Source organism: Xyrauchen texanus, chromosome 30 (assembly GCF_025860055.1).
Source record: "Xyrauchen texanus isolate HMW12.3.18 chromosome 30, RBS_HiC_50CHRs, whole genome shotgun sequence".
Lineage (NCBI taxonomy): Eukaryota > Metazoa > Chordata > Actinopteri > Cypriniformes > Catostomidae > Xyrauchen > Xyrauchen texanus.
Window position 1 is genome coordinate 4,584,043 of NC_068305.1, and position 26,618 is coordinate 4,610,660.

General features: G+C 43.8%; 1 protein-coding gene across 2 annotated transcripts in view; it reads left to right on the forward strand.

Moving 5' to 3' along the window:
• prkg3 (protein kinase cGMP-dependent 3) overlaps positions 1-26,618 on the forward strand; it is a 130,533-nt gene that overhangs the window by 93,372 nt on the left and 10,543 nt on the right. For both annotated transcript variants that reach the window (XM_052098597.1, XM_052098598.1), the window contains one exon: positions 10,895-10,957. In XM_052098597.1, the coding sequence (XP_051954557.1) occupies positions 10,895-10,957 (63 nt within the window). The remainder of the gene's footprint in view (positions 1-10,894; positions 10,958-26,618) is intronic.

Here is a 26,618-nt window from a genome sequence, read left to right on the forward strand (position 1 = left end):
CGCCTTCCCCACTAGCGTGGAGGTGGTCCTGCACGGCTTCTTGGGGAGAGAGAGCTTTTTAAAAGACGATGCCGAACCCGGCGAGTGATAGCCCGTTAGCGTCTCTTCAACCAGCGGCATCATTGAATACCCCTGTGTCTCAGCACCCACGATAGTCGAGTATAAAGACGTCGAGGGTACAGGGACACGGGAAGTATATGGTTCCTCCATGAGCGAGAAAGCTCGTCATGTAGGTCATCAAAGAAAGGAAGGGACTAATATAGCGTTCCCTTTAAAAAAAAAATAAAAAATTTAAGCTACCAGACAGAAATCTGTCTTATAATTTGGAGCGTTTGGGGGGGGGGGTCTCTTGCTCGCGTGGCCAGTCTAGCTTTAGTCTGGCCACAGCCCGAGTAACCACCTCGAGTAATTTCTCAGCCACTTTATTATTTTGTGTGGAATGTGCAGAGGTTCAGCGCCCCAGCGTCATGAAACAAAGAGGCGCTGAGGCGCACTTCAGGCTTACGAGAAGGATCAGCTGGATCTGGGGAGAGAGCGAGCGATAAGGACGGACCCGTCTCTCGCTCCTCAGCCAGATATATGCGAGAGCCCCATGATGAAAGAGTGGGCGCTGACTCCCGGAAGTGAGGTGAGCATGAAGCTTTTCGCCTGAAAGCAGATTGCAATGCTCACACCCGCCCCGCTCCAACGCGAAAGCAGCATGCTCTTCCCCCAAACAAACGAAGCAAAACTGATGCGTGTCCCTCTCGGCAATAGAGCGTAAACAAGGGAACACGCATCGTTTGCTGTGATTCTCAGTCATTCTCTCTCTATTTATATATATATTTATAGAAAGCAGAGAAAGGAGAAAAGGTTGACTGCACACAACAGAATCTAACTCCTAACAGAGGAAAGAAAGTTTGACAGCTTTGTGATAGCACACAGCACAGAATGGCTCTGAAGATGAAAAATCGGATGATGTACCGGTGACGCATCTATTTATAGCCACTGCGCCAGGTGCGTCCAATGATTACAGCGACAGAGGCTATAAATTCCAGTCAATGTTCATTGACGTGTTGCATTCATATTCACAGCTGGTCACAACTGAGACGTGTTCCCAAAGCGCTCTTCAGCGAAGCATCATAGTGAAGCTTTTTGTGAAAGGAACTATTGTCTTCAGTGTCTGGTAACGAAAGTCTAGAGAGTGAGTCTGCAACATTGTCTTTACCTGCAATATGTTCAATCTTGTAGTCCTATGGATACAGTCTTAGTTCAAGTCTTTGTATCCTAGGTGGCAAAAGCTTCGCCTTTTCTGGATTGATGGTCACAACTGAAACATGTTCCCAAAGCACTCTACAGCGCAGCATCATAGTGAAGCTTTTTGTAAAGGGAACTATTGTCTTCAGTGTCTGGTAAAGAAAGTCTAGAGAGTGAGTCTGAAACATTGTCTTTACCTGCAATATGTTCAATCTTGTAGTCCTATGGATACAGTCTTAGTTCAAGTCTTTGTATCCTAGGTGGCAAAAGCTTCGCCTTTTCTGGATTGAGCATGTAAATGAGAGGGTGATGATCAGTATGAAGAGTGAGTTCCTTATCTGTCACTCACTCGATGTTGTGTCGATGAGTTGACACTAGGGGTCACCATTGGGAGCCCAGATATCTCTGATCTTTTGAGAAAAGGCCAATGGGAACTGGCGTGTGGGATTTGCATGCCACTCCCCCGGACATACAGGTATAAAAGGAGTGACAAAGCAAACCACATTCAGATCTCTCCTCTGCTGAAAGCTGCTGGTTCTACGGCACATTACAGTGGTTCTCCCCCTCACACACTATGGTTGTGTCGAACAACAACCCTGGGCGCTTCAGCAGTGCAGCAGAGCCCTTCCTTATATATGTGTATACACTCACCTAAAGGATTATTAGGAACACCTGTTCAATTTCTCATTAATGCAATTATCTAATCAACCAATCACATGGCAGTTGCTTCAACGCATTTAGGGGTGTGTTCCTGGTCAAGACAATCTCCTGAACTCCAAACTGAATGTCAGAATGGGAAAGAAAGGTGATTTAAGCAATTTTGAGCGTGGCATGGTTGTTGGTGCCAGACGGGCTGGTCTGAGTATTTCACAGTCTGCTCAGTTACTGGGATTTTCACGCACAACCATTTCTAAGGTTTAAAAAGAATGGTGTGAAAAGGGAAAAACATCCAGTATGCGGCAGTCCTGTGGGCGAAAATGCCTTGTTGATGCTAGAGGTCAGAGGAGAATGGGCCGACTGATTCAAGCTGATAGAAGAGCAACTGCCTGAAATAACCACTCGTTACAACCGAGGTATGCAGCAAAGCATTTGTGAAGGCACAACACGCACAACCTTGAGGTGGATGGGCTACAACAGCAGAAGACCCCACCGGGTACCACTCATCTCCACTACAAATAGGAAAAAGAGGCTACAATTTGCAAGAGCTCACCAAAATTGGACAGTTGAAGACTGGAAAAATGTTGCTTGGTCTGATGAATCTCGATTTCTGTTGAGACATTCAGATGGTAGAGTCAGAATTTGGCGTAAACAGAATGAGAACATGGATCCATCATGCCTTGTTACCACTGTGCAGGCTGGTGGTGGTGGTGTAATGGTGTGGGGATGTTTTCTTGGCACACTTTAGGCCCCTTAGTGCCAATTGGGCATCGTTTAAATGCCACGGCCTACCTGAGCATTGTTTCTGACCATGTCCATCCCTTTATGGCCACCATGTACCCATCCTCTGATGGCTACTTCCAGCAGGATAATGCACCATGTCACAAAGCTCGAATCATTTCAAATTGGTTTCTTGAACATGACAATGAGTTCACTGTACTAAAATGACCCCCACAGTCACCAAATCTCAACCCAATAGAGCATCTTTGGGATGTGGTGGAATGGGAGCTTCGTGCCCTGGATGTGCATCCCACAAATCTCCATCAACTGCAAGATGCTATCCTATCAATATGGGCCAACATTTCTAAAGAATGCTTTCAGCACCTTGTTGAGTCAATGCCACGTATAATTAAGGCAGTTCTGAAGGCGAAAGGGGGTCAAACACAGTATTAGTATGGTGTTCCTAATAATCCTTTAGGTGAGTATATATATATATATATATATATATATATATATATATATATATATATACATACACACGTGTATATATGTATATGAATATCAAAAAAGTGTTTATACTTCTCTAAAAGAGTGGCACAAATGAAAGCAACTTTTCAAGATGCCCTTTCATTTGTGTGTAATTCCTGGTTGCGGTCAATCTCTTTCTGCTTCTGATGGCCACGATCGCTGCTTTATGTGCCTGGGTGCTATACACGCAGAGTCAGCGTCTGTGGATGGTTCGTGCCCTCATTGTGAGGACATGACCATGGCTATGTTGTGGTCTCGACTCGCCTTCATAAGAGGGCAAGCCACCCCAGTGGCTCCCCGACTCGGTCATTCTACCTACGGGTATGAGGCGTTGGTTGGGTATTCCCCCTCGGACCTCCCATTCCCCATCATGCTCGTATGCTCTGACCGAGCTCTGGAGCGAAGTTGCCAGTCCGTCTTATGCTGGACCCATTCAGGGCTCGCGACGAAGATGAATTATTGATCGCGGCATCGGAGAGCGGGCTCGTTATGTCTGATGCTGAGGACTCATGGACGGGGGACTTTCTCAGGGACGGGGCACCATCTGGCACCCGCGGTGGTAGACATGATCACTCAGGTCAGAGCCCACTCAACGAGGCGTCTCTGACCTGAAGTGGTGTCTGTTCGCTAAGCGTGTTCTTCCTGAGGTGAAGACACCCAGAAACATGCAGTAGGATCAGTGCCCTCCTTCCTGCGAGTCAAGTTGGAGGGATGGTTGTCCCCCTCCACCTTGAAGGTGTATGTGGCCACTATATCGGTGCATCAAGATGCATTAGAGTGTAAGTATTTGGGGAAGCATGATTTGATCATCAGGTACCTGAGAGGTGCGAGGAGGTTAAACCCCCCCAGGCCGTACCTCGTTCCCTCATGAGACCTCACTGTAGTCCTTTGGGGCCTTCGGGGAGCTCCCTTCGAGCCCCTTGAATCAGCTGAGCTAAAGGTGCTCTCTTTGAAGACCTCCCTCTTGATGGCACTCACCTACATCAATAGGGTATGTGACCTGCAGGCATTCTCTGTCAGCGAACTGTGCCTAGAGTTTGGTCCGGACTACTCTCATGTTATCCTGAGACCCGACCGGGCTAGAGCTTCAGAGCTTTAGAAGCAGCTCTTTGTCTGCTTCGGTGGACAGTGGAGCCACAGACCCCGCACTCTGTCTACTCATCGCCATGGGCGTCCCACTGCGGCAGCAACACCAGCTCCGCCAGAGGGTCCGCCTCGGCGTGGAGCTACCCGCAGACCCCAGATGTCACCTGCTTCACGACCGGCCGCCAAGAACCCTAAGACGGCTTCGAATCACCCCTGAGACGAGCAGCCCCGGGACTCAGGAAACTGCACTACGGGAGCTGGTAAGCAGACCACTCCCACCCCCGCCGGAGGGTTGGGTGGAGAATCCTTGTTTTCATTCAACTTTTTGTCATGCCCAACAGTCTGCGGAACCCACATTTCCCCGGAAGTCGTTATCACGACCGCCAGCCACCGGCTCTCTTTGGCAGGTGCGGCACCCTGGAGCCGGGCCCCCCGCTTCCGGGCGGCCAGTCGTGGCACAAACCCGTCCCTGATATGATGGTCTCCACAGGTTTCGAGGATGAAGATCTTCCTCCCCGTCCCAGGCTGTTCCGGGAGCGGTCACAAGGAGCCAGGTAGTCAACTGTTTCCTTCTGTGGAAAGGAAGCGCTGTCTCCAAACAGAGGATTGCTCACTGAGTGATAGATGCCATCACCATGGCATACCATGCTCAGCATGTGCCACCCCCTGCTGGCCTGTGAGCCCACTCTACCAGGGGTGTTGCGGCTTCTTGGTCGTTGTCCCTCAGCGCCTCTCTAGCAGACATCTGCAGAGCTGTGGGCTGGGTGACACCTAATACCTTTGCAAGGTTCTATAACCTTAGGGTTGAGCCAGTTTCGTCCCCTGTGTTATCAGGTGACACAAACAGGTAAGTTCGAGTCAGCAGGCCGGGTGTACCACTTGCGCATAGCTCCTTTCCCCTCCCTTGAGGTGAAGACGTGTGCTTTCCTCCCAGTTGTGTTCGTAAAAAAGTGCAAACCCTGGACATTCTTCCTCCTTAGCCCAGCAGCCGAGGAGTGTTCAGAGAGGCTTGCTGCCGCCCCAATACACTTAGGTCCCCGTACTATGGTGAGTGCTCCACATGTGCTGGTTGTCTCCTTAGCCAACCCAGTGTGATCTGCAAAATGGTTTCCCCACTGGTAAACCGCGTCTTCCTTGGACACCCCCCAACGTGGACCTTATATGGCCCCCAGCTGAACAATTTGTTCCTTTTTCTTGGGGAGAATAATAGAGAGAAGGCTATAACTAGGTCAGCCAGTCCTTAAACTTCTGAGCAGTTAGCCTCTTATCGGGGTATAGGGGACCAATTCATGCCTGCCAGTGTGTTGGGGGTAGTTACGCGATGGCTTGCTGCGCTGGCTACAAGACACACAGAGGTCTGCCCGTCTCCCACCGCCAGTCTGCGTAATCCGGTTCAGCTCTTGCGGCATTTTCCATTGGGACCCCTAGTGTCAACTCATCGACACAATGTCGAGTGTGGGACAGATAGATGCATGATGGAGGGAATGAGATGTTGGGTCCATCTTGCCACAACACTGAACCAACTGCTGAAATGGCCAGGTCTTTGGCTCGGCTCCTCAGTGCGAAACCTGAATGTCGTTTGCTGCGTCACTCCTTTTATACCCGTATGTCTGGGGGAGAGGCATGCAAATCCCACGTGCCAATTCCCATTGGCCATGTCTGGGCTCCCAATGGTGACCCCTATTGTCAACTATTGACACGTCTTGTTCTGTCCATCAGGGAATGGAAGTTATATCAGTAACCGAGACATTTTCCTCCCCATATATATGCTTTGAAGTGTTCAACTGCCCATACACATCCTAGGGCTTCTCGCTCTATCTGACAGTAAAGCCTTTCTGTGGGGGTCAGAGATTGCCTTGCATATGCTACAGGCATCTTGAGTCCATTTTGTCTGAATCAAAACTGAGTCTGACTGGACTTGCATCACTGATTTCAATTGTTGGAGAATTTATGTTAACCCTCTGGAGTCTGAGGGTGTTTTAGGCCCTGGAGAAGTTTTGACATGCCTTGACATTTGTGCTTTTTTCAGTTGCTTAAAAACATATTAATGGCTAAAGTCTGATAACACTGTATTCAGCACAAACTGGGCTACAATAATATGTGAGCAACATGTGTGTACATGTTTGTATTTTTGAGAAAATAACGTTTATGCATGGTTTTTGAAAAAAAAGAAAAATGTTAAGTCATTGAAATAAGGCCATATAACACATACTAAATATTTGTCCACAACAATTTTGAGAACTGGGTATGGTAGCCTAGAGTTTTTGCTACAAAATGATGTGAAAACCATCCTGATCACTCATTCATACAAAACAATATAGTCATTAAACTTATGTAAGACACTTTTAGTGTTAGAAAGGTCATATGCGAGGAGGTGTGAATGATCATGAATACTGATTGTAATTCACTCCTGAGGAGACAAAGACCCCTCCCCTGGGCCTATCACTGAGGAATGTGACAGAAAGAGAATGAATGTGAGGAGACTTAATGATCAAAATCAAGTTTCAAGTGAAAAGAAGTAATAGGACTATACATTTTCTTTACATAAAGACTTTTCTTTTAAATGGTAATGTAGGTCTAAAATTAAGCAGTCTCTTCTGCTCACCAAGGCTGCATTTATTTGATCCAAAATACTCTAAAAATATTGATATTGTGAACTATTTGTACAATTTAAAAGAACAGTTTTCTATTTGTATATATTGTAAAATGCAATTTGTGATCAAAGCTGAATTTTCAGCATCATTACTGCAGTCTTCAGTATCACATGATCCTTCAAAAATCATTATAATATGCTGATTTTCTAATATGGACATATTTAAGTGCATTTTACTCATATACACCTGAACACATATTTGCAAGCACAACCTTTGTTGATGATAATGAGGCAGCATAAACACTAGTTAAAATATAATCTAAACATTCATATTATTTTTATATCATATTACATATAATATTTATATCATACAGCATACAATTTAAATACCTGCTTCAGCCAAAACAACATTTAAATGTAACTAAAACTTGCCTATTAGGAGTCATATTTCAAATTTACATAATCTGGATCCTGTCTGGCAAGTCTGGAGACAGTCCCACTAGTAAAATATGTACATGTTTATATTAAATAGCATGTTAACTAATGAAAGTATGCTGGACATGGTTCACTAGTTAATAATTTTTTCAGTCCTTAAAACGCCTTTTCTGTTTCAGATGTCCACTGCCACTCTTGTCCTTTTCTGGTTAATTTTCTGAGAGGCTCATATAGATTTGCGTTGTTGGGAATTAATTTAATTAAAAAATCACAAGTGCCTAGAAACAAATGTAGCTGTGCAAAATTTTCAGGCCTAGGAGTGTTACAAACAGCTTCTACTTTACATGGATATGGTTTTATTCCATCTGCTGTGACAACATGACCTAAAATCTCAATCTGCTGAGGTCCAAAGAAACGTTTGTCCTTATTCAAGGTTAGTCCCCTTTCTTGGAACCTTTGAAAGACCTTTCTCAGTCTTTGTTCCAGCTCTTTGTCATTTTCTGTAAATATGACCACGTCATCCATGTAGATCACAACACCTGGCATCCCACATATCATGGAATCCATGGCCTTCTGGGGTGTTTGACAAACCAAATGTAACCTTCTTAAAAGGATAGCATATCCAGTGAGTAATGAATGTGTCTGTATTAAAGTGCCAGGTCAACTTGCCAGAAGCCTTTCTGGGCATTTAGTTTTGGAAACATCCCTGCATTTCTTGCAGTATACAGTCTATTGTTGGTACTGGGATTCTTTCTCTTACCAGTGCTTTGTTCTCTTCTCTCAGATCTACACAAAGTCTCATTTCTTTAATGTCTTTTTTATTTGGAATGAGAAGACTGTTGGACACCAACTCATATCCTTTGTGCACTTCTACTATAATTCAATCTTCCAGCATTTTATACATCTCCTGATTCACAGCTTCCATCATTGGGAAAGGTACTCTCCTTAAAGCCTGAGCAACAGGTGTGACCTTGTCATTCACGTATATATTTTATGGCTGTAACCATTGATCTGTCCCAGTCCTTTAAACAAAGACTGATATTCATCCTCAAGTTTCAATAATCTTCCCATAGATTGTTCAATTGCTCTAACCTGGTCTGTTGTATTTAGAATCTTTAAGTCAAAGCATGATTTTCTTCCTAGCAGAGGCATTTCCTTTTATCACAAAAATGTCATCTGTTGTGTCACTGTCCTTCCACTCTCACTGAGTTAAAGAAAGGCACTGCCTATGATGCATAGGCTGTATCATAGGCAGTGGTGGCTCAGTGGTTGAGGCTCAGGGTTACTGACCAGAAGGTCGTGGGTTCAAGCCCCAGCACCACCAAGATGCCACTGTTGGGCCCTTGAGCAAGGCACTTAACTCCAGGTTGCTCCGGGGGGATTGTCCCTGTTATAACTGCACTGTAAGTTGCTTTGGAAAAAAGCGTCTGCCAAATGCATAAATATAAATTTACTCTTATGGACCCTTTTCCTTCTGGGTCAATTGAATACACAAATTAATCAGAATCAGGGTTATCATTTACTGCTCACACTGGTTTTTCTTTATGGTCTGGTTTGTCTTTTGCCTTATATTTTTATGCTCTTGTGAGTTGTGTTCTTGCTGCAAACATGTGCTTCTTGACCTGTTTTTCTGCTGCGCAGGCAGGCTGCTGATTTTACACCACAGTAATTTGCTTTATGTGTTGTCAGTCCACATCTGTAACATTTGGTGTCGCTGTTCTTTTCAAATTGCACTCTGTTCGCATTTTGCGGTTTCATGTATACATTAGCAGATCTTGTACCTCTAGTAAAATTATTGTGATTGTCTTTTTGTCTGGTACTGTTATCTGAAAGCACATTAGACTTTGCTTGGGCTGACTCAAAAATTCGAGCAACAGTCAATTCTCTTTCCAATGTAGGCCCTTCTTCCTGCAACAGATTATCTCTCAATTGTCTATGTGCACATTTCTCTACAAGTTCTTGTATCGTATAATGTTCTAAAGCTCCAAACTCACAAGATTTGGACAATTCACTTAACACATTCACAAATGCATCAGTCGTCTCATCATGTAGTTCTAACACCACATTTTTCCATGGTGTTAAGTAGCATCCAGCGTGGCTACAGTCTCCATATGACTCTTTATGGCCAGGGAGATTCACAAAAATTATTTGCACCAGAGCACCAATGCAATGTAAAAAGGTAGCCATATCAGCAGCATTGATAGTTCCACTGGTCAGCTCAAAGAAGCTAAGAGCCTTTCTATGTTTTGTATTCCACATACAAATCTGAAACTCTTCAACAAGGTTCAAGAGGTTCAAGGGAGTAGGCGTCGATAGTTGAGCCTGTGCTCATGCTGCAGCTTCTTCGCCATCCATATTAATAACCTTTAAAAAGCTGTTTTATGCTACATGGGGAGGTCCCCCTCATTGGGGCTGCCATGTTAGTATCATGTGACCAGCTGAATACTACGTTAATTTCACAGACTGCCCTGTTATTGGACATTTTCTCTCATTGATTAATGTATGAAAGTATCATGGCTGACTGTGAATAGAACATTTCTACAATGGCATCTGTAACTGAAAACAAATGTGTTTGAATAATGCTGCATCCATACCCCTCGGTGTTATTGTAAATCTAAAACAACATATTCAAAACGTGTGAGTGCACCTTCAAGCTTAAAATGCTTGTTTCTCTTTTGAGAATGAATGGTTTTTTTTGTAAACAGTGAAGTAATTTATGTAAACAATACACCAAGTTACTTGACCTTTGAAATCTGTTGTTTCCTGTTGAACACACAGTGGTATAATTATGTTGTTGGGTGCTAGATTATTTAAAGACCCACTAAATGGTGGCATTTATCATTCTCAATATTAAAACTAAAGTATGTAACTTTTTCTGTGTTAAAATACTTTATCTTATTCAAGCTTAATATGCAGAGATAACTATACAGTACAGCAGTGTTTCTCAAATGGTGGGTCGCAGGTCTATTCGGACTGGGTTGCGGACAGCATGCAGAACAATGCCATGGTTCTCCCATTGAAAAATGTTCGGCAGTCGCCCAAGTGATAGAGATTATTTAATGATAATATAATGTTTAATGAAGAGATTTAATGATAATCACACATTCAGATAAAGGCTTCTCACGTGCACTGCGATATTTTAGATTAAAGCTTTCGTGAGTTTAACAATACCAGCTCATGCTAATGATCTTCTCTGCTTCTCTGACGTACGTGCAAAACAACCGGGCTTCCCTCAGTATTGCAATGAGCAGACCTGCAAAATTAGGAAACAAATGGGATAATAATGGCTCATAGCTTATAAATAAATATGCTCTTCAATTTTTAAAAGGAGGGAGAGAAACATTCCTGTAGCTTTTGTTGTTTACATCAACAACAAAAATAATGCCACTTGATGCATGCCCGCATACTTGAAAACATGATAAAAACTATGCAAGATAAAAGGAAATTATTCAGGCGTATTAAGAAAACTGTTTTGAAAACATTGTTTATTTTTCAATTCCATTTGGTGGTGCAAAAATGACATACTTCCACTTTAAAGAACCGATACCCATTAAGTATTTATAAACAGTTAAGCATTTATAAACATTGGTAATGTCCATATTCAGTGCATGTGTGTGTGTTTTGTTTACATCATTGCAGGTCACGACCTGGACAGCGGTTGGGAAACACGAAAAATGGAATCAAAGATGTTCGACATCACAGGTAATGAGTATCAGTATGGAGCTTATTTCAGATAAATATTACAGTATTTAGTATATCAGTTATGTTAATAATTGTATTTATTTTGTTATGTTCAAGGTGATGTGTTTAATAGTTTCTTGAATACCAGTTAAATATGCAGAGTCAACTATGAAAACCATTAAGTGCATTTACAGTACATGCACAATCTAACAACAACTAAGGGCATCATCGTGTGTGGTCAAGCCTTAAACTTTATTTCTTTATCAGGGTAAGGTCATAAACAGTTAGTCATGAATCGATCAACCCACATAGAGTTTTCTCCATTACTCTGATTTCACTCTGCATGGAAACACCTTTACCAGCGTTCTTACCAGCTTATTCAATGTATTGTGTGCATGCCTGTTGTTATTTTGAAGATAGATGCAGAGAATAACCTGATTACTTAAAAAATCATGTTAACTGGATTTTCTAGCATTGTTAGATTTTAAGAATAAGCTGATTTGATCAGTCACGTGACACCATGCGAGGAGCGGATGTGTAAATGAAGAACAAAACTAGCACTTTGCTAGTTTTTAATGATTTTTATGTCATAAACCGGTGAGATTCGATACACCCTGCTATATATCTGTTCTTCTGTAAAGTCAATGTGACAAAGAATTCAAAATCCAACTGGTGAGCATGTCTGTGATGCTGACAGTGAAAGTAATTTCTGACTTAGAAGATCTTGCTGTAATATGTCAATCGATTAATACAATGTATACAAAATTCTCTTGAGTTGGTTACAAAATCAGGGCTGTCAAGAGATGGATAGATTATCTGGAGTCATCGGAGAGGGAATTAGCTGCTAATCCGTTAGCGACCAAATTAGATTTGCAATGTGTTTTGGAAAAACTTTCATAGTCGGCAAAATAAAGTCTGAATTGTAGAAATTCCTGAGCATGGAGAAGGCAGAGATATGGTGAAATTCCAAGAAGCGCTCTTCCCAAATCTGCTCGACATAACAAGCCATAAGCTAAAAATCGAGCGAGCTCACAGAGTCCCGGCTCGCAGACCTCCTGAGGGAGACAGGCCCCGATCAATTCTGACCAAATTTCTAAGATCTTCCAATAAGGATCTCGTGTTGCACGAGACAAGGAGCAAAGAAAGCTTTCTTAAAAGAATCACAGCATTTTCTTGTTCCAAGTTTTTGCGAATTCAACAAGAGAGAAACGTGATCGATTCAAGGAATGCAAGAAACTCTTACATCAACGGAAGATCGTTTTTGCTCCGATGCTTCCGGCCAAATTGAGAATAGATACTAAAGATGGCCACAAAAAATGTACATGCCCACAATAAGCATTGTCTTTCATAGAGACAATGGAGCGAGTAAACCATTTGGTGACATTCATATGGCCCCCAAGTGAGCTGTCTTGCTGAACATACACTTGACCATCCAAGGAAGCTGGGCACCTTTTTTGTTTAATTTTGTGCTGGTTCTGCCTAGCGGCTAGAGTTTGTTTTGTGGAATAAAACTCCTTCAGGACAGTTGTGGATGAAACTGCTCGTTCTTTGTGCTCAATCTTAATGCCCAAATTTTTGTGGAGTATTTTTTGCAGGACATTGAAAAGATTAGGGCATCTGCTGCACTTATGAAACAGCCGGCTCACTGAACATTCGTTTGTCTGTCCGATGAAACTGACTGGCTTAATTTATTATTATTAATATTATTATTATTATTATTATTATTATTATTTATGTGCTGGTTCCACTAGTGGCTGAAAATTGTTTTGTGGAGGAACACACCTTCGAGACAGTTTTGTGAAAGAATCTACACAATCTTTGTGTTTATTCTGCCTCTTGGCTGGAGTTTGTTTTATAGATTATTTTCTGTTATGTAATTCTGTCTCAAATTTTTTTTACAGAAGCACTGGACTTGAGCAATCCAACGGCTAAGTTGTCGCAGGGACTCGTAGGCGTACATGGACTTTTTGAATTTAGAGGGATGGACGGTGATCAGTGTTAGCGCACGTTTTTCTTTTTTTTATATGTGCTTTGGGAAGTTCTGGGTTTTACTGTTGCCCTAATGTTGGAATGTAGTCTTTATAATTGTATTTTTGACACACATAAAAAAAATTCTAATATGCCAAAATGTCTAATGATAATATGAGTGGGTTAGGTATAGGGTTAGGGTTGGGGCACCCCACAAAAAGAACAAATGTTAAAGGTTGAAATCTATGTTAATATGGAGACCAACTAGTCCTCAGTATCCTCTGTGGGCGTGGCCTGGGGGCCACTTAATGCGGTTCTTAGGGGTCAGATCATACAGTATGCCTCATTCATCAAAAAATCCAAAGCACGAGAACTCATGGAGTTGGAATAGAATATTAAAAGTACAGAGACAGAACTGAAGCGCTGAATGCCATCTGATGGCCTCAGAGAATTGGCCCAATTGAAATACAGATATAATACTATTTTGTCACGGAAGGTGGAGTTTTTGGCTATACAGGGCAAGACAGTCATATTTTGAGTCAGGGAAAAAGCAGGGAAGCTTTTGGCTAAATATATAAAGCAGAGAGAGTCTTTTTCTACCATTCCCTCAGTGAAATCTGCTGGTGGTGAAACACCCGGTATCGGTGGTACAAAAAAATGTATTCATTTCAGATTTTTTTACTCTGGATAGGGGCACCGGGCAGGTTTGCCCTCTTTCCCCATTATTGTTCTGTCTTGCCCTGTAACCATTAGTAGCTGCGATAAGAAAGGAGGAGGATTTTCCAGGGGTGAGGTCTAGCGCATAAGCTTCTGCTTTACGCAGATTATATTTTATTATTCGTCTCCGACCCCACTAGATCTATGCCTTGCCTCCACAGAATTATTTAAGTTCTCAGGTTACAGAGTCAATTGGTCTAAATCCAAAGCTTTGGCTCTGACAGCATACTGCCCGGTAACAGATTTTCAGCAGGGCGCCTTCCAGTGGCCCACACATGGCATTAAGTATTTGGGCATTTTATTCCCAGCTAATTTCGACCCTTTAATAAAAAGGCTTTCCAGTAATTTGAGTATGTGGGCTTCATTACATTTATCTATGATTGTGAACGTTAATGTTGTTAAAGTTAATTGTATTACAAAATTTAATTACCTGCTACAATCTCTCCCTGTATATGTCCCATCTCTTATTTCAAGCATTTGATAGCATAGCGATGTAGCAAACTCAACAAACCCCTCACTTCTCCTGACCCAATCATCTACAGCTGGCACCATCAAAGGTTCACCTGATCAAGGGAACATGGGAGGTTGGTAGCCCAGAACACATTTGAAGGGGGTGAGAGAATTCTGAGTATATTCAGCCCATGGAAGAAAGTCACTCCATTTTTCCTGTTCACTGCTGCAGTAAGATCTGAGAAAGTGACCAATCTCCTGATTTAGTCTCTCCACCTGTCTGTTGGCCTGTGGGTGGTAGTCTGAGATGAGACCGGCGTTAATGTCTAGCTGTTTGCAGAAAGCTTGCCATACACGTGAAGTAAATTGGGGGCCCCGGTCTGACACAATGTCCTCTGGCAGACCATAGATCCTGAATACGTGGTGAAACAAACCTTAGCAGTTTCCATAGCTGTAGGGAGACCTTTAAGGGGAATCAGATGACAGGATTTAGAGAATCTGTCTATAATGACCAGAATAGTAGTGTAACCATTGGAACTAGGGTGATCTGTGATGAACTCCACGGAGAGATGAGACCAGGGTCTTTGAGGAATGGGGAGTGTTTCAAGTGCGGAGTTCCCTAGGAGTCTTTGATTGTGCACAGATGGAGCAAGACTTGACAAAATTAGTGATATCTTGAATTAAACTTGGCCACCAGAATAAGTTACATACCAGCCTTACAGTTTGTTGGATACCTGGGTGTCTGGTGCTGAGAGACGTATGGACCCACTGGGAGATGCGTTGTCCGAAAGTACATGGTGTGTATTGTTTGGTAGGATAACATGTTGTTGGGATGGGGTCTGTTTGTTGCTCCCGTTGGGTTTCTTCCATGATGTCCCACCAGATGGGGTGATACTGAAAGATGGTGGTAGAATAGAGTCTGGGTAACAGGGGCCATGTGAGGGGTCATACCTCCTGGAGAGTGTGTCTGTTTTACTGTTTTTGACTGCAAACTGAAATCTTGTGAAAAACAATGACCAACGTGCCTGTCTTGGATTCAGACGTTTAGCACTCTTAATGCATTCAAGATTCTTGTGGTCTGTGATTACCTGGAATGGGTGGACAAAACGTAGCACTGGTGTTGTGAAACTCACATTTCTCAGCATTTACATAAAGTTGGTTGTCTTGTAGGTGAGTTAGTACAGTCTTAACCTGTTGAATGTGCTGTGCCTTGGTTTGTGAGTAGACAAGGATATCGTCAATGTAGGTGATGACACACTGGTTTAAGAGATCACGGATAATCTCATTGATGAATGACTGGAAATCTGCTGCTGAGTTGGCAAGGCCATAGGGCATGACTTGATACTCATATTGCCCTCTTGTGGTGAGAAAGGCCATCTAACATTCATCTCCTTCTCTGATTCGGATGAGGTTGTATGCACTTTGGAGGTCTAATTTAGTAAAAATTCGAGCCTCACATAGTTGTTCTAGGGCTGAAGGAACTAATGGAAGAGGATATCTATATTTGACTGTCACTGAGTTGAGGCCACGGTAATCAATGCAGGGTCTGAAGCCAACATATTTCTTTTCCACAAAGAAGAATCCTGCTGCAGCAGGGGATGTGGAAGGGCATATGAAGCCTGAAGTTAATGCCTCTTCAACATAATTTTCCATAGCCTGAGATTCTGGAAGCGATAGTGGGTATACCTTACTTTTAGGAGGAGCTGCATTAGGCAGGAGTTCAATGGTGCAGTCCCAGGGATGATGAGGTGAAAGGTGGGCCGCTTTATCTTTATTGAACACCTCAGAAAGTTTTGCATACTCCACAGGAATCTTGGTTTGCACGTGAACATCGGGGCTTTTTGTGTTGGTAGAAAGACATGGCATAGTGATTTCAAACAGGAAACAGTTCTGCTGACAATAATTTGACCACTTAATGAGTTCACCACATGCCTAAGAAATATTGGGATTATGTCCAATCAAATCAAAAAATCAGTTAATTTCATTGTCTCACAACCATATGCACAAGTGCAACAGTGGGCGAAAGTCTTGTGTACAGTTCCAAGCAACATAGCAGTCATGAAAGTGACGAGACATATATCAATTTACAATAAACAACATATTTACACAACACAATTTACATATCTAATGTACACATAATTACACAACACAATAATAATAATAAACAATGTACAGTAAACAATACACACAATTTAGAATACACATACACAAAATAGAATACATATACACATAATATAGAAAAAAAGTTTATAAAGTGTATAAAAAATATACAGTAGGTTTTATTGTAAAGAGAATATAATTTATGATAGTCCAGTGTAAGATTAATAAAGCACAGTGCTGATGTATATTGATCGTGAGAGATCAAGTGTTCAAAAGTCTGATTGTCGGGCTGGTGCGGGTCCTGATGCTGCGATACCACCTGCATGATGGTAGCAGTGAGAGCAGCCCATGGCTCGGGTGGCTAGAGTCTCTGTTGATCCTCCAAGCTTTTTTCACACACCGTCTGGTATATATGTCCTGGCGGGAGTTAAGCTCACCTCTCGATGATGTGTCATCGAGTGGTTGTGGGCAGTGCTATTGCCGTACCAGGCAGTGATGCAGCCAGTCAGGATGCTCTTTACAGTGCTGGTGTAGAACTGTGTGAGGATGTGGTGGTTCATTCCAAACTTCCTCATTGGTTGCTTCCACCTGAGAGAGCCCCTCCCTGGTTTCGTATTGAAAAGGAAGTCCTTGCCCCTATTTCGCCGTTCTATCAAACTAACCAGAGAAGTTAAGTCACACCCTGTTATCTCACGTTTGCCTGTGGTTTGGACAAAAGTGTCCAGAGTGTTTATTTCAGACATTTATTTAAATGTTGCCTCAAGCATATGGCTGAACCTAAATTATGTATTAATAAGTCCCCTTTCTGTTGGTCAGAGTGGATTGTGAGGGAGGTTAATTCACTCGGTTACCTGTATGAGAGTGGAGTGTTGAGATATTTTGAGAATTTGGTTCATCTATGTAGGTGCTACTGGTTGTTTAGATCAATCTTACTATCAGAAATAATCACTAATATTTATTCATTCTTAATTAATATTTAATTTACATAATATAATTTAACTCATTAAATTCTATCCTCGGGGCACCACTCTTTGACGAGAAAAATGATAGCAAGTTACTGATCGAGTCTCATAAAAATCTACCCTGATGCTTAATAAGAACTAGTTAAATTATTGCCATACAAATCCAACAGTAATGTAATTACAGTTAGTTTCAAACACCAATACAATAACAGTACACTGAGGTAATATGGGAATTCTTGACGTGGCAAGCAAAAACAACCATGAGTACATGTAATTATATTACAACAAAATGTATTATAATCAAGTAGTAATGAACACAGTCAGTACTGTAAAATATAACATGGAAATCCTAACTAATAATGGAGCTATATGCTAGTGTGTGTATGTATGTGTGTGTGTGTGTGTGTGCGCGTGCGCGCGCCTGTGTGTGTGTGTGTGTGTGTGTGTGTGTGTGTGTGTGTGACTAGATATGGTAACAAAGAAAGCAAAATGGAGGATTATATCCAAAATGGCAGATTAGATCCAAAATGGAGGATTAAATCCAAAATGGAAGAACATGCCCAACACGGAGGATTAGATCCAAAGTGGAGGACTAGGCGGAGCAAAATATAGAAGGAAAGGAGAAAGGAAAGATGGCTGGATCAGTTCCAGAGCAGTGGAGCTGATACCACGTGAGGGGGGAAATGAGCAGACACACAAAGGAACTGATGAAACAGGTGGGATAATTTGAAACACCAGCCTGAGTTGGACATAGACCGCAGTGCCACTCCGTGAATATCAGTGAGAGAGTGAGAGAGAAAGAGCGAGCAAAGAGGTGCATGAAATCTAATTGTAAGATTGGGACTGAATTACTAGTTCAGATCACTCAACAAAACAACATTTCACCCAAAAATTACGATCTCCCAAATCAAAACAGCAAACCGCAATCAGAGTTAAACACACAAAATATACTTAAAACATCAGCATTTAGAATCAAACATAAGATTTATTTGTGCAAGAAAAATCACAGTTTCTAATCTAAATCTGCCCAGATATCAAGCCTTACTTGGGAAATCCTCCCAAAAAGAGGGATAAGGGAGCTGGTCGCCTTTCCGTTTTTCAAAATAAATTCACTGTTGTCTTGCAGTGAAATCTGAATGAACTGGTTATAATATGTATACTAAAAGACTGGAACATAGCTAAGTTAATCTTACTTTACCATGGCCAAATGATGAGGTTAGAAAAACGTGGTCTCTTTGTTCTTAGTCCAAAAAGGAGGGAAAACTCCTTCAGTATGTGCACAAATACTGGCTTTAACATCCAGCTGGAGCTTAGCACATAGAGGCCGAACTACATCTGTCCACTGGTTTTATTGATAAGATGACGCTGGACACTGAGCACCTGCAGCCAGGGCCCCGCGAACGCGACCTCTCCGCCTTTGCGCGCCCGGCCGCAACACACATATGGCCCGCCGGTTTTGACGATTCTCGAGGACGGCACAAGAGGCCCTCCTCCTCAGTCGCTAACCTGCCGTATGACAGTTTCACAGAGCTAGGTAAGTGCTTTGAGCTCCCCTCAGCACAGCATCAACACTCCCCGATGCTATGTCGCCTGCTCCTCCCCGCCGCGAGACCCCACCCCCAGGTACGTCAGACACAATCATCCTCTTAGTGCCCCTCACCCGGAGCTTGGATGCATGGCTAACGCTTTCCAACCCGTTGCGGTGGCTGGCCAGGCCTTGGCTACGTGATTCAGTTCGCCAGGCGCCCGCCCCGGTTCGGCGGTGTCCGCTTCACTTCGGTGCAGGGCGAGACCGCTGCCACCCTGCGTGCAGAGATCATGACCCATCTTTGGGCGCGATAGAGCCTGTCCCTTCAGCCGAGATGGGGAAAGGGTTCTACAGCCCTTACTTCATCATGGCAAAGAAAGGCGGTGGGTTGTGACCAATCTTGGACCTGCGAGTTCTTCACCGGGCTTTACACAGTCTCCTGTTCAAGATGCTGACACAGAAACATATTTTGACGTGCGTCCGGCATCAAAATTGGATCGCAGCAGTAGACCTGAAGGACATGTCCTTTCACATCTCTGTTCTACCTCGACATGCACCCTTCCTATGGTTTGCCTTCGACGACCAGGCATATCAGAACAAGGTCCGCCCCTTAGGCCTGTCCCCTCGCTTCTTCACGAAAGTCGCAGAGACAGCTCTTGCCCCGTTAAGGGAAGTGGGCATCCGCATACTCAACTACCTCGACAAATGGCTGATTCTAGTACACTCTCGAGAGTTTGAGAATTTCTGTGTGCATACAGGGATTTGGTGCTCAGGCACCTCAGCCGACAAGGGCTTTGGGTCAACTGGGAAAAGAGCAAGCTCTCCCCGGTTCAGAGCATCTCTTTTGTCGGCATGGAGTTAGACTCAGTCTCAATAATAGCACGCCTCACAAGCAAGTGCACAGAATCGGTGCTGAACTGCCTGATGTCATTCAGGCGGAGGACAGTGGTTCACTGAAAGAGGCTCCTTGGGCATACGGCAGTCACGCTGCTCGGGTTGATGCACATGAGACCGCTTCAGCACTGGCTTCAGACTCGAGTCACGAGATGGGTATGGCGCCATGGCATATTTTGCGTAGCTATCACGCCGCTTTGCCGGCACTTATTCAGCCCATTGACAGACCTTGCATTTCTATGGGCAGGAGTTCCCCTACAGCAAGTATCCAGACGTGTCGTTGTCTCCACAGACACCTCCAAACTGGTCTGGGATGCCTTGTGAAACAGGCATGTAGCCACCGGTTCCTGGCTTTGCGGGCTGTACTGCTCACCCTGCAGAGGCTATTGCTGTTGATTCAGGCAACCATGTGTTTGTTCCGGTTCGAAAACACAGCGACAGTAGCATATATAAATCGCCAAGGCGGCGTACACTCTTGTCGCATCTCACCCACAATCTCCTCCTCTGGAGTCAGCAGCAGCTGAGGTTGCTGCGGGCCACTCACATCCCGGGCAGCCTCAAAGCCACAGCGGACGAGCTGTCGTGGCAGGCAATGCTCAGTGGAGAGTGGAGACTCAACCCCCAGGTGGTCCATCTGATTTGGAGTCGATTCGGCAAAGCACGGGTGGACCTGTTTGCTTCCCAGGAATCCTCCCACTGCCCGTCTGGTATTCCCTGACGGGAGCCCCCCTCGGGACAGACATGCTGTCACACAGCTGGCCCCGGGGTTGCGCAACTATGCGTTCCCCCCAGTGTGCCTTGTTGCACAGACCCTGTACAATGTCAGGGAGGATGAGGAACAAGTCACCCTCATGGCCCCAAACTGGCCCACTCAGACTTGGTTCTCGGACCTCACCTCCCTGGCAGATTCCTCTGAGTAAGGACCTTCTTTCTCAGCGACGGGGCACAATCTGGCACCTCCATGTCTGGCCTTTGGACAGGATGTGGAAGATTTAAGTGGCCTACCACCAGCAGTCATAGACACGACTCAAGCCAGAGCTCCCACTACCGGGCAGCTTTATGCCCTGAGTGGTGTTTGTTCATGAATTGGTGTTCTTCCCGAGCCGAAGACCCCCAGAGATGCGCAGTTGGGTCAGTACATTCCTTCCTGGAGGAGAGGTTGGAGGGGTGGCTGTCCCCCTCCACCTCGAAGGTATACGTAGCCGCTATAGCCGCACACCACGACGCAGTGGATTGTAAGTCCCTAGGGAAACCTGATCAGGTTCCTACCTTCAGAGAGTCCCATTTGACTCTAGCTTGACTGATTCTAGCGGTAGAGTCAGTCGAGCTGAAAGCCCTCTCCTTTATGATTGCTCTCACCTCCACCAAGAGGGTGGGGGACCTGCAAGCGTTCTCTTTCAGCCACTCTTGTCTGGAGTTTGGTCTGGCAGTTTCTCAAGTGATCCTGAGACCCCGACCGGGCTATGTGCCTAAGGTTCCCACAACCCCCTTCAGGGATCAGGTGGTGAAACTGCAAGCGCTGCCCCGGGAGTTGGCAGACCCAGCCCAGTCATTGCTGTGTCCGGTGTGTGCTTTGCACACCTACTTGGATCATACGCAGAGATTTAGACACTCTGAGCAGCTCTTTGTCTGCTTTGGTGGACAGTGGAAAGGGAACGCTGTTTCTAAACAGAGGCTTGCCCACTGGATCGTGGACGCCATTGCATTGGCCTACCATACCCAGGCCGTGCCCGCCCCCTTGTGTGGCGTCCTCATGGGCATTGGCCAATGGCACCTCTCTAGCAGACAACTGCAGAGCAGCGGGCCAGGCAACACCCAATACTTTCACAAGATTTTACAATCTCTGGGTTGAGCTGGTTTCATCTCGTGTTCTTTCAGGTACCAACAGGTAGAGTTTGGTAATACGGAACAGCTGTCTGGGTGTATCGCTTGCATATAGCGCCTTTCCCCTCCCCTGAGGCGAAAATGTGCGCTTTTACCCCCAGTCGAGTTCACGAAGTCGTGGACCCTGGATGTACTTCCTCACTATGGTTCACAAACTCTGTGGAGGAGTTCGCAGTCAGCCCCACTACGGGGTCTAATATGCCCTGTTCTGGAATAGGTGCTCCATAGGTGCTGATTACTCCGGTAACACCTGTAATGTATATTCTGTTGTACGGTCTCCCTGTTGGCGGACCTGCATCTCCCTTGTGCAGAGCTCTCTCTGTCCCCGGTCACTGTGTTTGTAGAGTTCCCCCCCTTTCATGGCGGGACCTACCACCGCACCTCTTCCACATCTGGCTGCTGAGCCCATGTGTCGTATTTCCACATGTTGACTTCCCCTTTTGCACACGATGTGGTCTCTGCTGGGTCTTTTCCCCCTTAAAGAATAGAAAAGGAATAGAACACCTTCTCCGATGCATATGATAGCATTAGATGGCCCCATCTGAATCAAATACTCTGTGGAGAGAAAACATAGAGAGACAAGGCCGAGGCTGGCATGGCCTGCTCCCATGCAAGTTACATCGCTTTCCCCCCTCAGAGATGTGGGGAACTACTTTGTATTTTGGTGTGTTGGGGGAGGTTACGTGCAGTCTGATGCACCTGCTATTAGGCATGCAGCAGCCTGCTTGCACCTGCATCAGCAGTTCACGTAACACGGTTCAGCTGTTATTGCGTTTTTCTATAGGGACCCCTAATGTCACTACATCGACACAACGTCAAGTGAGTGACAGAAGGGGAATGTCTTGTTCCCTGATGGAGGGAATGAGTTGTTGTGTCCCTCATGCCACAACACTGTACAAGCCGCTGAAATGGCCGGACCTTGTCTCGGTTTCTCAGCACAACACCTAAATGAAATTGCATTCCAGCTCATTTTATACCCGTATGTCCAGGGAAGTGGCATGCAAATTAAACTTGCCAATTCTCATTGGCCTGTTCTCAAAGAATGGGAGGTGTTCTGGGCTCTCAAAAGCGACCTCTAGTGTCACTATATCGACACAACGTCTCATTCCCTCCATCAGGGAATGGAGGTTATAACAGTAACCAAGACGTTTTTACTTGATTGATGAGAATCATTTTGAATATTAGGACAGAAATACTGTATTCTAAAAGTATTCTAACAAAATTTTATAATGTAACTGTGTGGAGCGGAGGGGGGCGGGGCCGGGTCAGAATATCGCGGGCCCGGTCCCCAATCGGCCTGTTGAGGCGCGCGAGGGATAAAGGCGGCCGTGACGATGGTTCGAGAGAGAGAGAATTACGGGCATGTCCGTCGTGTGTGTTTGTTTATGCTTTTGGTTTAAGTTTAATTAATTATCATTTATATTGACAAGCCGATTCTCGCCTCCTCCTTGCCCATCCTTGAACTGTTTTACATTGGTGCCAAAGCCCGGGAAGGAGGAGGGATGTCCGTCGCAGAGTCTTCGACACTGCCGTCCACCCTGGGGAGCGCCGCTGCCATCTGCTAGGTGACGGAGTAGCCCGACCGCTCGGATGCGGGGAACGGCCGTCGACCGCGGAGCAAGTGGGGACTGGATAACCCGACCGCCTGGAGCGAGGGAGCCGCTGCCGGGGGCGGAGGAGTGCCCTGCCATCCCCAGAGACGCGGAGGGGTCGAGGGAGACCGCCGTCCGCGAGGGGAGGAGGGAAGAAACTCTCCGACCGCCCGGAGCGGTAGAGCCGCTGCCATGGGCGGAGGAGTGTCCCCATTTGCTGCCAGAAAAGTGGAGGCGCGTTCTGCCCGCTGGGGGACGAAGGTTTCACTCTGGTTCGCCCAGGGTTGGAGCGGCTGTCGTCCGCCTGAGTGTGGAGGAGTGTTCGAGGACCACGCGACGGTACATCAGAGAACCGGTGAGTGAGCTTTTTCTCTCTCTCCTCTCTCTCTCTCTTTCGCACCGTGTTGGCCTTTTCCCTCGCCTATTTTTTTGTTGTTTTCTTCCCCTCCTGTCTCCTCCCAGGGCGAGGAAGGTGGGGATGACCATGCGGGACACAAGATACACCCTGCCCCAGGGATAGGGGGGGTGTACGTCATGCCGGTGGCACCTCGGCCTGAGATAACGCCAGGAGGAGTGTGGAGCGGAGGGGGGCGGGGCCGGGTCGGAATATCGCACGCCCGGTCCCCAATCGGCCTGATGAGGCGCGCAAGGGATAAAGGCGGCCGGTGACGACGGTTCAAGAGAGAGAGAATTACGGGCATGTCCATCATGTGTGTGTTTGTTTATGCTTTTGGTTTAAGTTTTCATTAAATATCATTTATATTGACAAGCCGGTTCTCGCCTCCTCCTTGCCCATCCTTGAACTGTTTTACAAACTGTATTCTGAATACAAATGCTTAAAAAACATAACAAGGGCTGAATACATTTATTTCATTTTTGTATTCTGAATACATAAAATAGAAATGACATGTATTCCGTTACAATCCAACCCTGCTGAAGAGTGTAAACACTGTGGATCTGTGGCTTTTTTGAAACCATAGCCATGTTGTTTGAGTGGGCAGACATGTCAACTTTTGGTGTGACTACCTGTTTATTTATTTGTTCAGTGGCAGAAGTGGCTGTTTGGAAACTTGTCTGGAAACAGTAGTTATATACAAAATGAAAACTGTATATTGAACAGTACATATACAGCCTACTTTTTGTGAAACAGTATGCAACTATAAACTTAGCAAATGGTTGTATGCTACATTGTTGTCACATGACCTCATCATGTTACATGTTAAAGGTACATTGAGATACATTTACATTTAGTCATTCAGCAGATGCATGAAAATTAACAATACAACAAACTATTTTTCATACAAAAGTCAAAATATCTGCAGTATCACACTCCGAAGTTCCAATAGAAGCTACAATAGTACAGAAGCTAGAGCAGAAACAGTCAAAGAGAGAGAAGATTTTTTTTTATTAAATAGGAAGTGCTTTTATGCTTATGTTAACTGCTTGTGGAAGAGATGTTGAGATAGTCTTAACAGATCAAGTGTAGGTTGGAAGCTCATACCACCACAGAACAACAGAGAACAATTATCCAATCTGGATAACGACTTTGTGCCTCACGGTGATGGAACAGCAGGCTTTGTTCATTCATTGACTGCTGAGAGCGAGGGGGACATTGAATTGAAGTATTATGTGAGCTGTTCCACTGGCTTTCCTGAAGGTCAAAGTTAACAGGATTGAATATAATGCGGGCGGCTATTAATAATCAGTAGAGTGAAATCAAGAGTGGTGTGGCATGGTCCCTCTTTGGTTGATTGAGACCAGAAGCACAGCTGCCTTTTGGACCATCTGTAGTAACCTAATTGCACTAGCTGTGAATACAAACAAAACACAAGGAACTAGAAACTTAGAAAACAAAAGACAGGAACACAACAACAATACAAGGACAACATATGTGTCACAGTTAGGGCTGAAACGATTAGTCGACGTAATTGACAACGTCGACAATAACAAATTGTTGACAAAAATATTTGTTGTTGAATAGTCATTTGATCTCATTTAACATAACATGAGATCACAATAAATAATGATGAAGCAAAACTTGCGTGTCAAGCATCTTTAAAGGAAACACACCAGCGTTAAATCTTTAATGCAGTTCTATTTAATGCATTATAGCTTTAATAAAGTTAAAATAAAATGGAAGCAGGTCATGTAAATAACTAAAAACATTTATCCGGGCAGTCAGTGCCGCTTCTATGAGTCGAGTGAAGTGACCCAATCTAAAGGGGGAGAAATTGAAACTACATCCGGCTGATGAACACTCTGGTGCGGGCTAGATTATAACATGATGGCTCGCAACTTATTGAATCATAATATATGTGTCACTGTGCATTTCTTATCAGGAAGAAAATTGTTTTTGAAAGTTTTTTTTTTGTGGGTTAAAGATGGATTGAAGTGAGTAGAAAGGTAAGATAGGTAGTCTTCGCTCCATTATATACTGCAACAAAATACGTTTTTTATTTGTTTTTGTTTTGGCTTGTTTTCCAATATAAATATATAAAACTCCTAAGAGCTATACTGCAGAAGAACAAATTGTTATCTGAGAATGTTGAATAAAAAAATACAAATATATGAAAATATCTAAAAATACTTTAGAAAATATGCATTTGCATGAGAAGCAGCATATAAGATATTTAGACTTGCTTTTAGAGAATAGCATGTGAATATAAGTATATTTTGTCTTTACTGCACTCGCAGAAGTATAACCAAGTGAAAAAATAAGCTTATATACAAAAAACATTTATATTTAAGATACATTCTCTTAAAGCAAGTCTAAATGTCTTATATGTTGCTTCTCAAGTAAATGTATCATATTTTAAGGATTTTTAGACAATTTTAAATGGAAAATAAGACAAAAACACTTGATAACAATAGAATTGTTTTTTTTTTTTTGCAGTGAATTTCTTTACTGAATTAAACTTAATAAAAAGTATTTTCCCCCCTTTAATTCAGTGAATGTCATTTAGAGGTAATTTTAAAAGATGTTTTTGTCCTCTTTATTGTTAGTAAGCATGTTTAATACAACCTTTTAAGTCAGGCACAAGCTGATTGAGAGCTAATGATTAATTGTTGCAATAATCACAGAATAGTAAAGTAAAATCAAGTCATATTTATTTGTATAGCGCCTTTCACAACACACATAGTTTTAAAGCAGCTTTACAGAAAATCATGCGTTAACAGAAAATGAATCTGTAATATCAATAATGTCTTAGAGATGTCATGTGTGTAGTTTGTTAAAATACAATTGTGTTTAAAAATAAATAATTAAATAATAATTGTATTTAGAAACCCAGTGAGCAAGCCAAAGGTGACTGTGGCAAGGAACACAAAAGTTGGTTAATGGAGAAAAAAATTACTTGGGAGAAACCAGGCTCACTGTGGTGGCTAACATCATTAAAATAATGCCAATATTACTTATGTATAGTCACTGTGTAAACAAAGATTTTGTAAGAACTGTAAGATTAATTACTAATGTCTTTGGAGTTCATGCTGGATTAACTGAAGAAGTTCACATAGATGCATAGTACAATAATTATTTTGGTCCTTTGTTAGTTGGCTGATGAATGGTTTTGTTGGCAAATTAATTGATA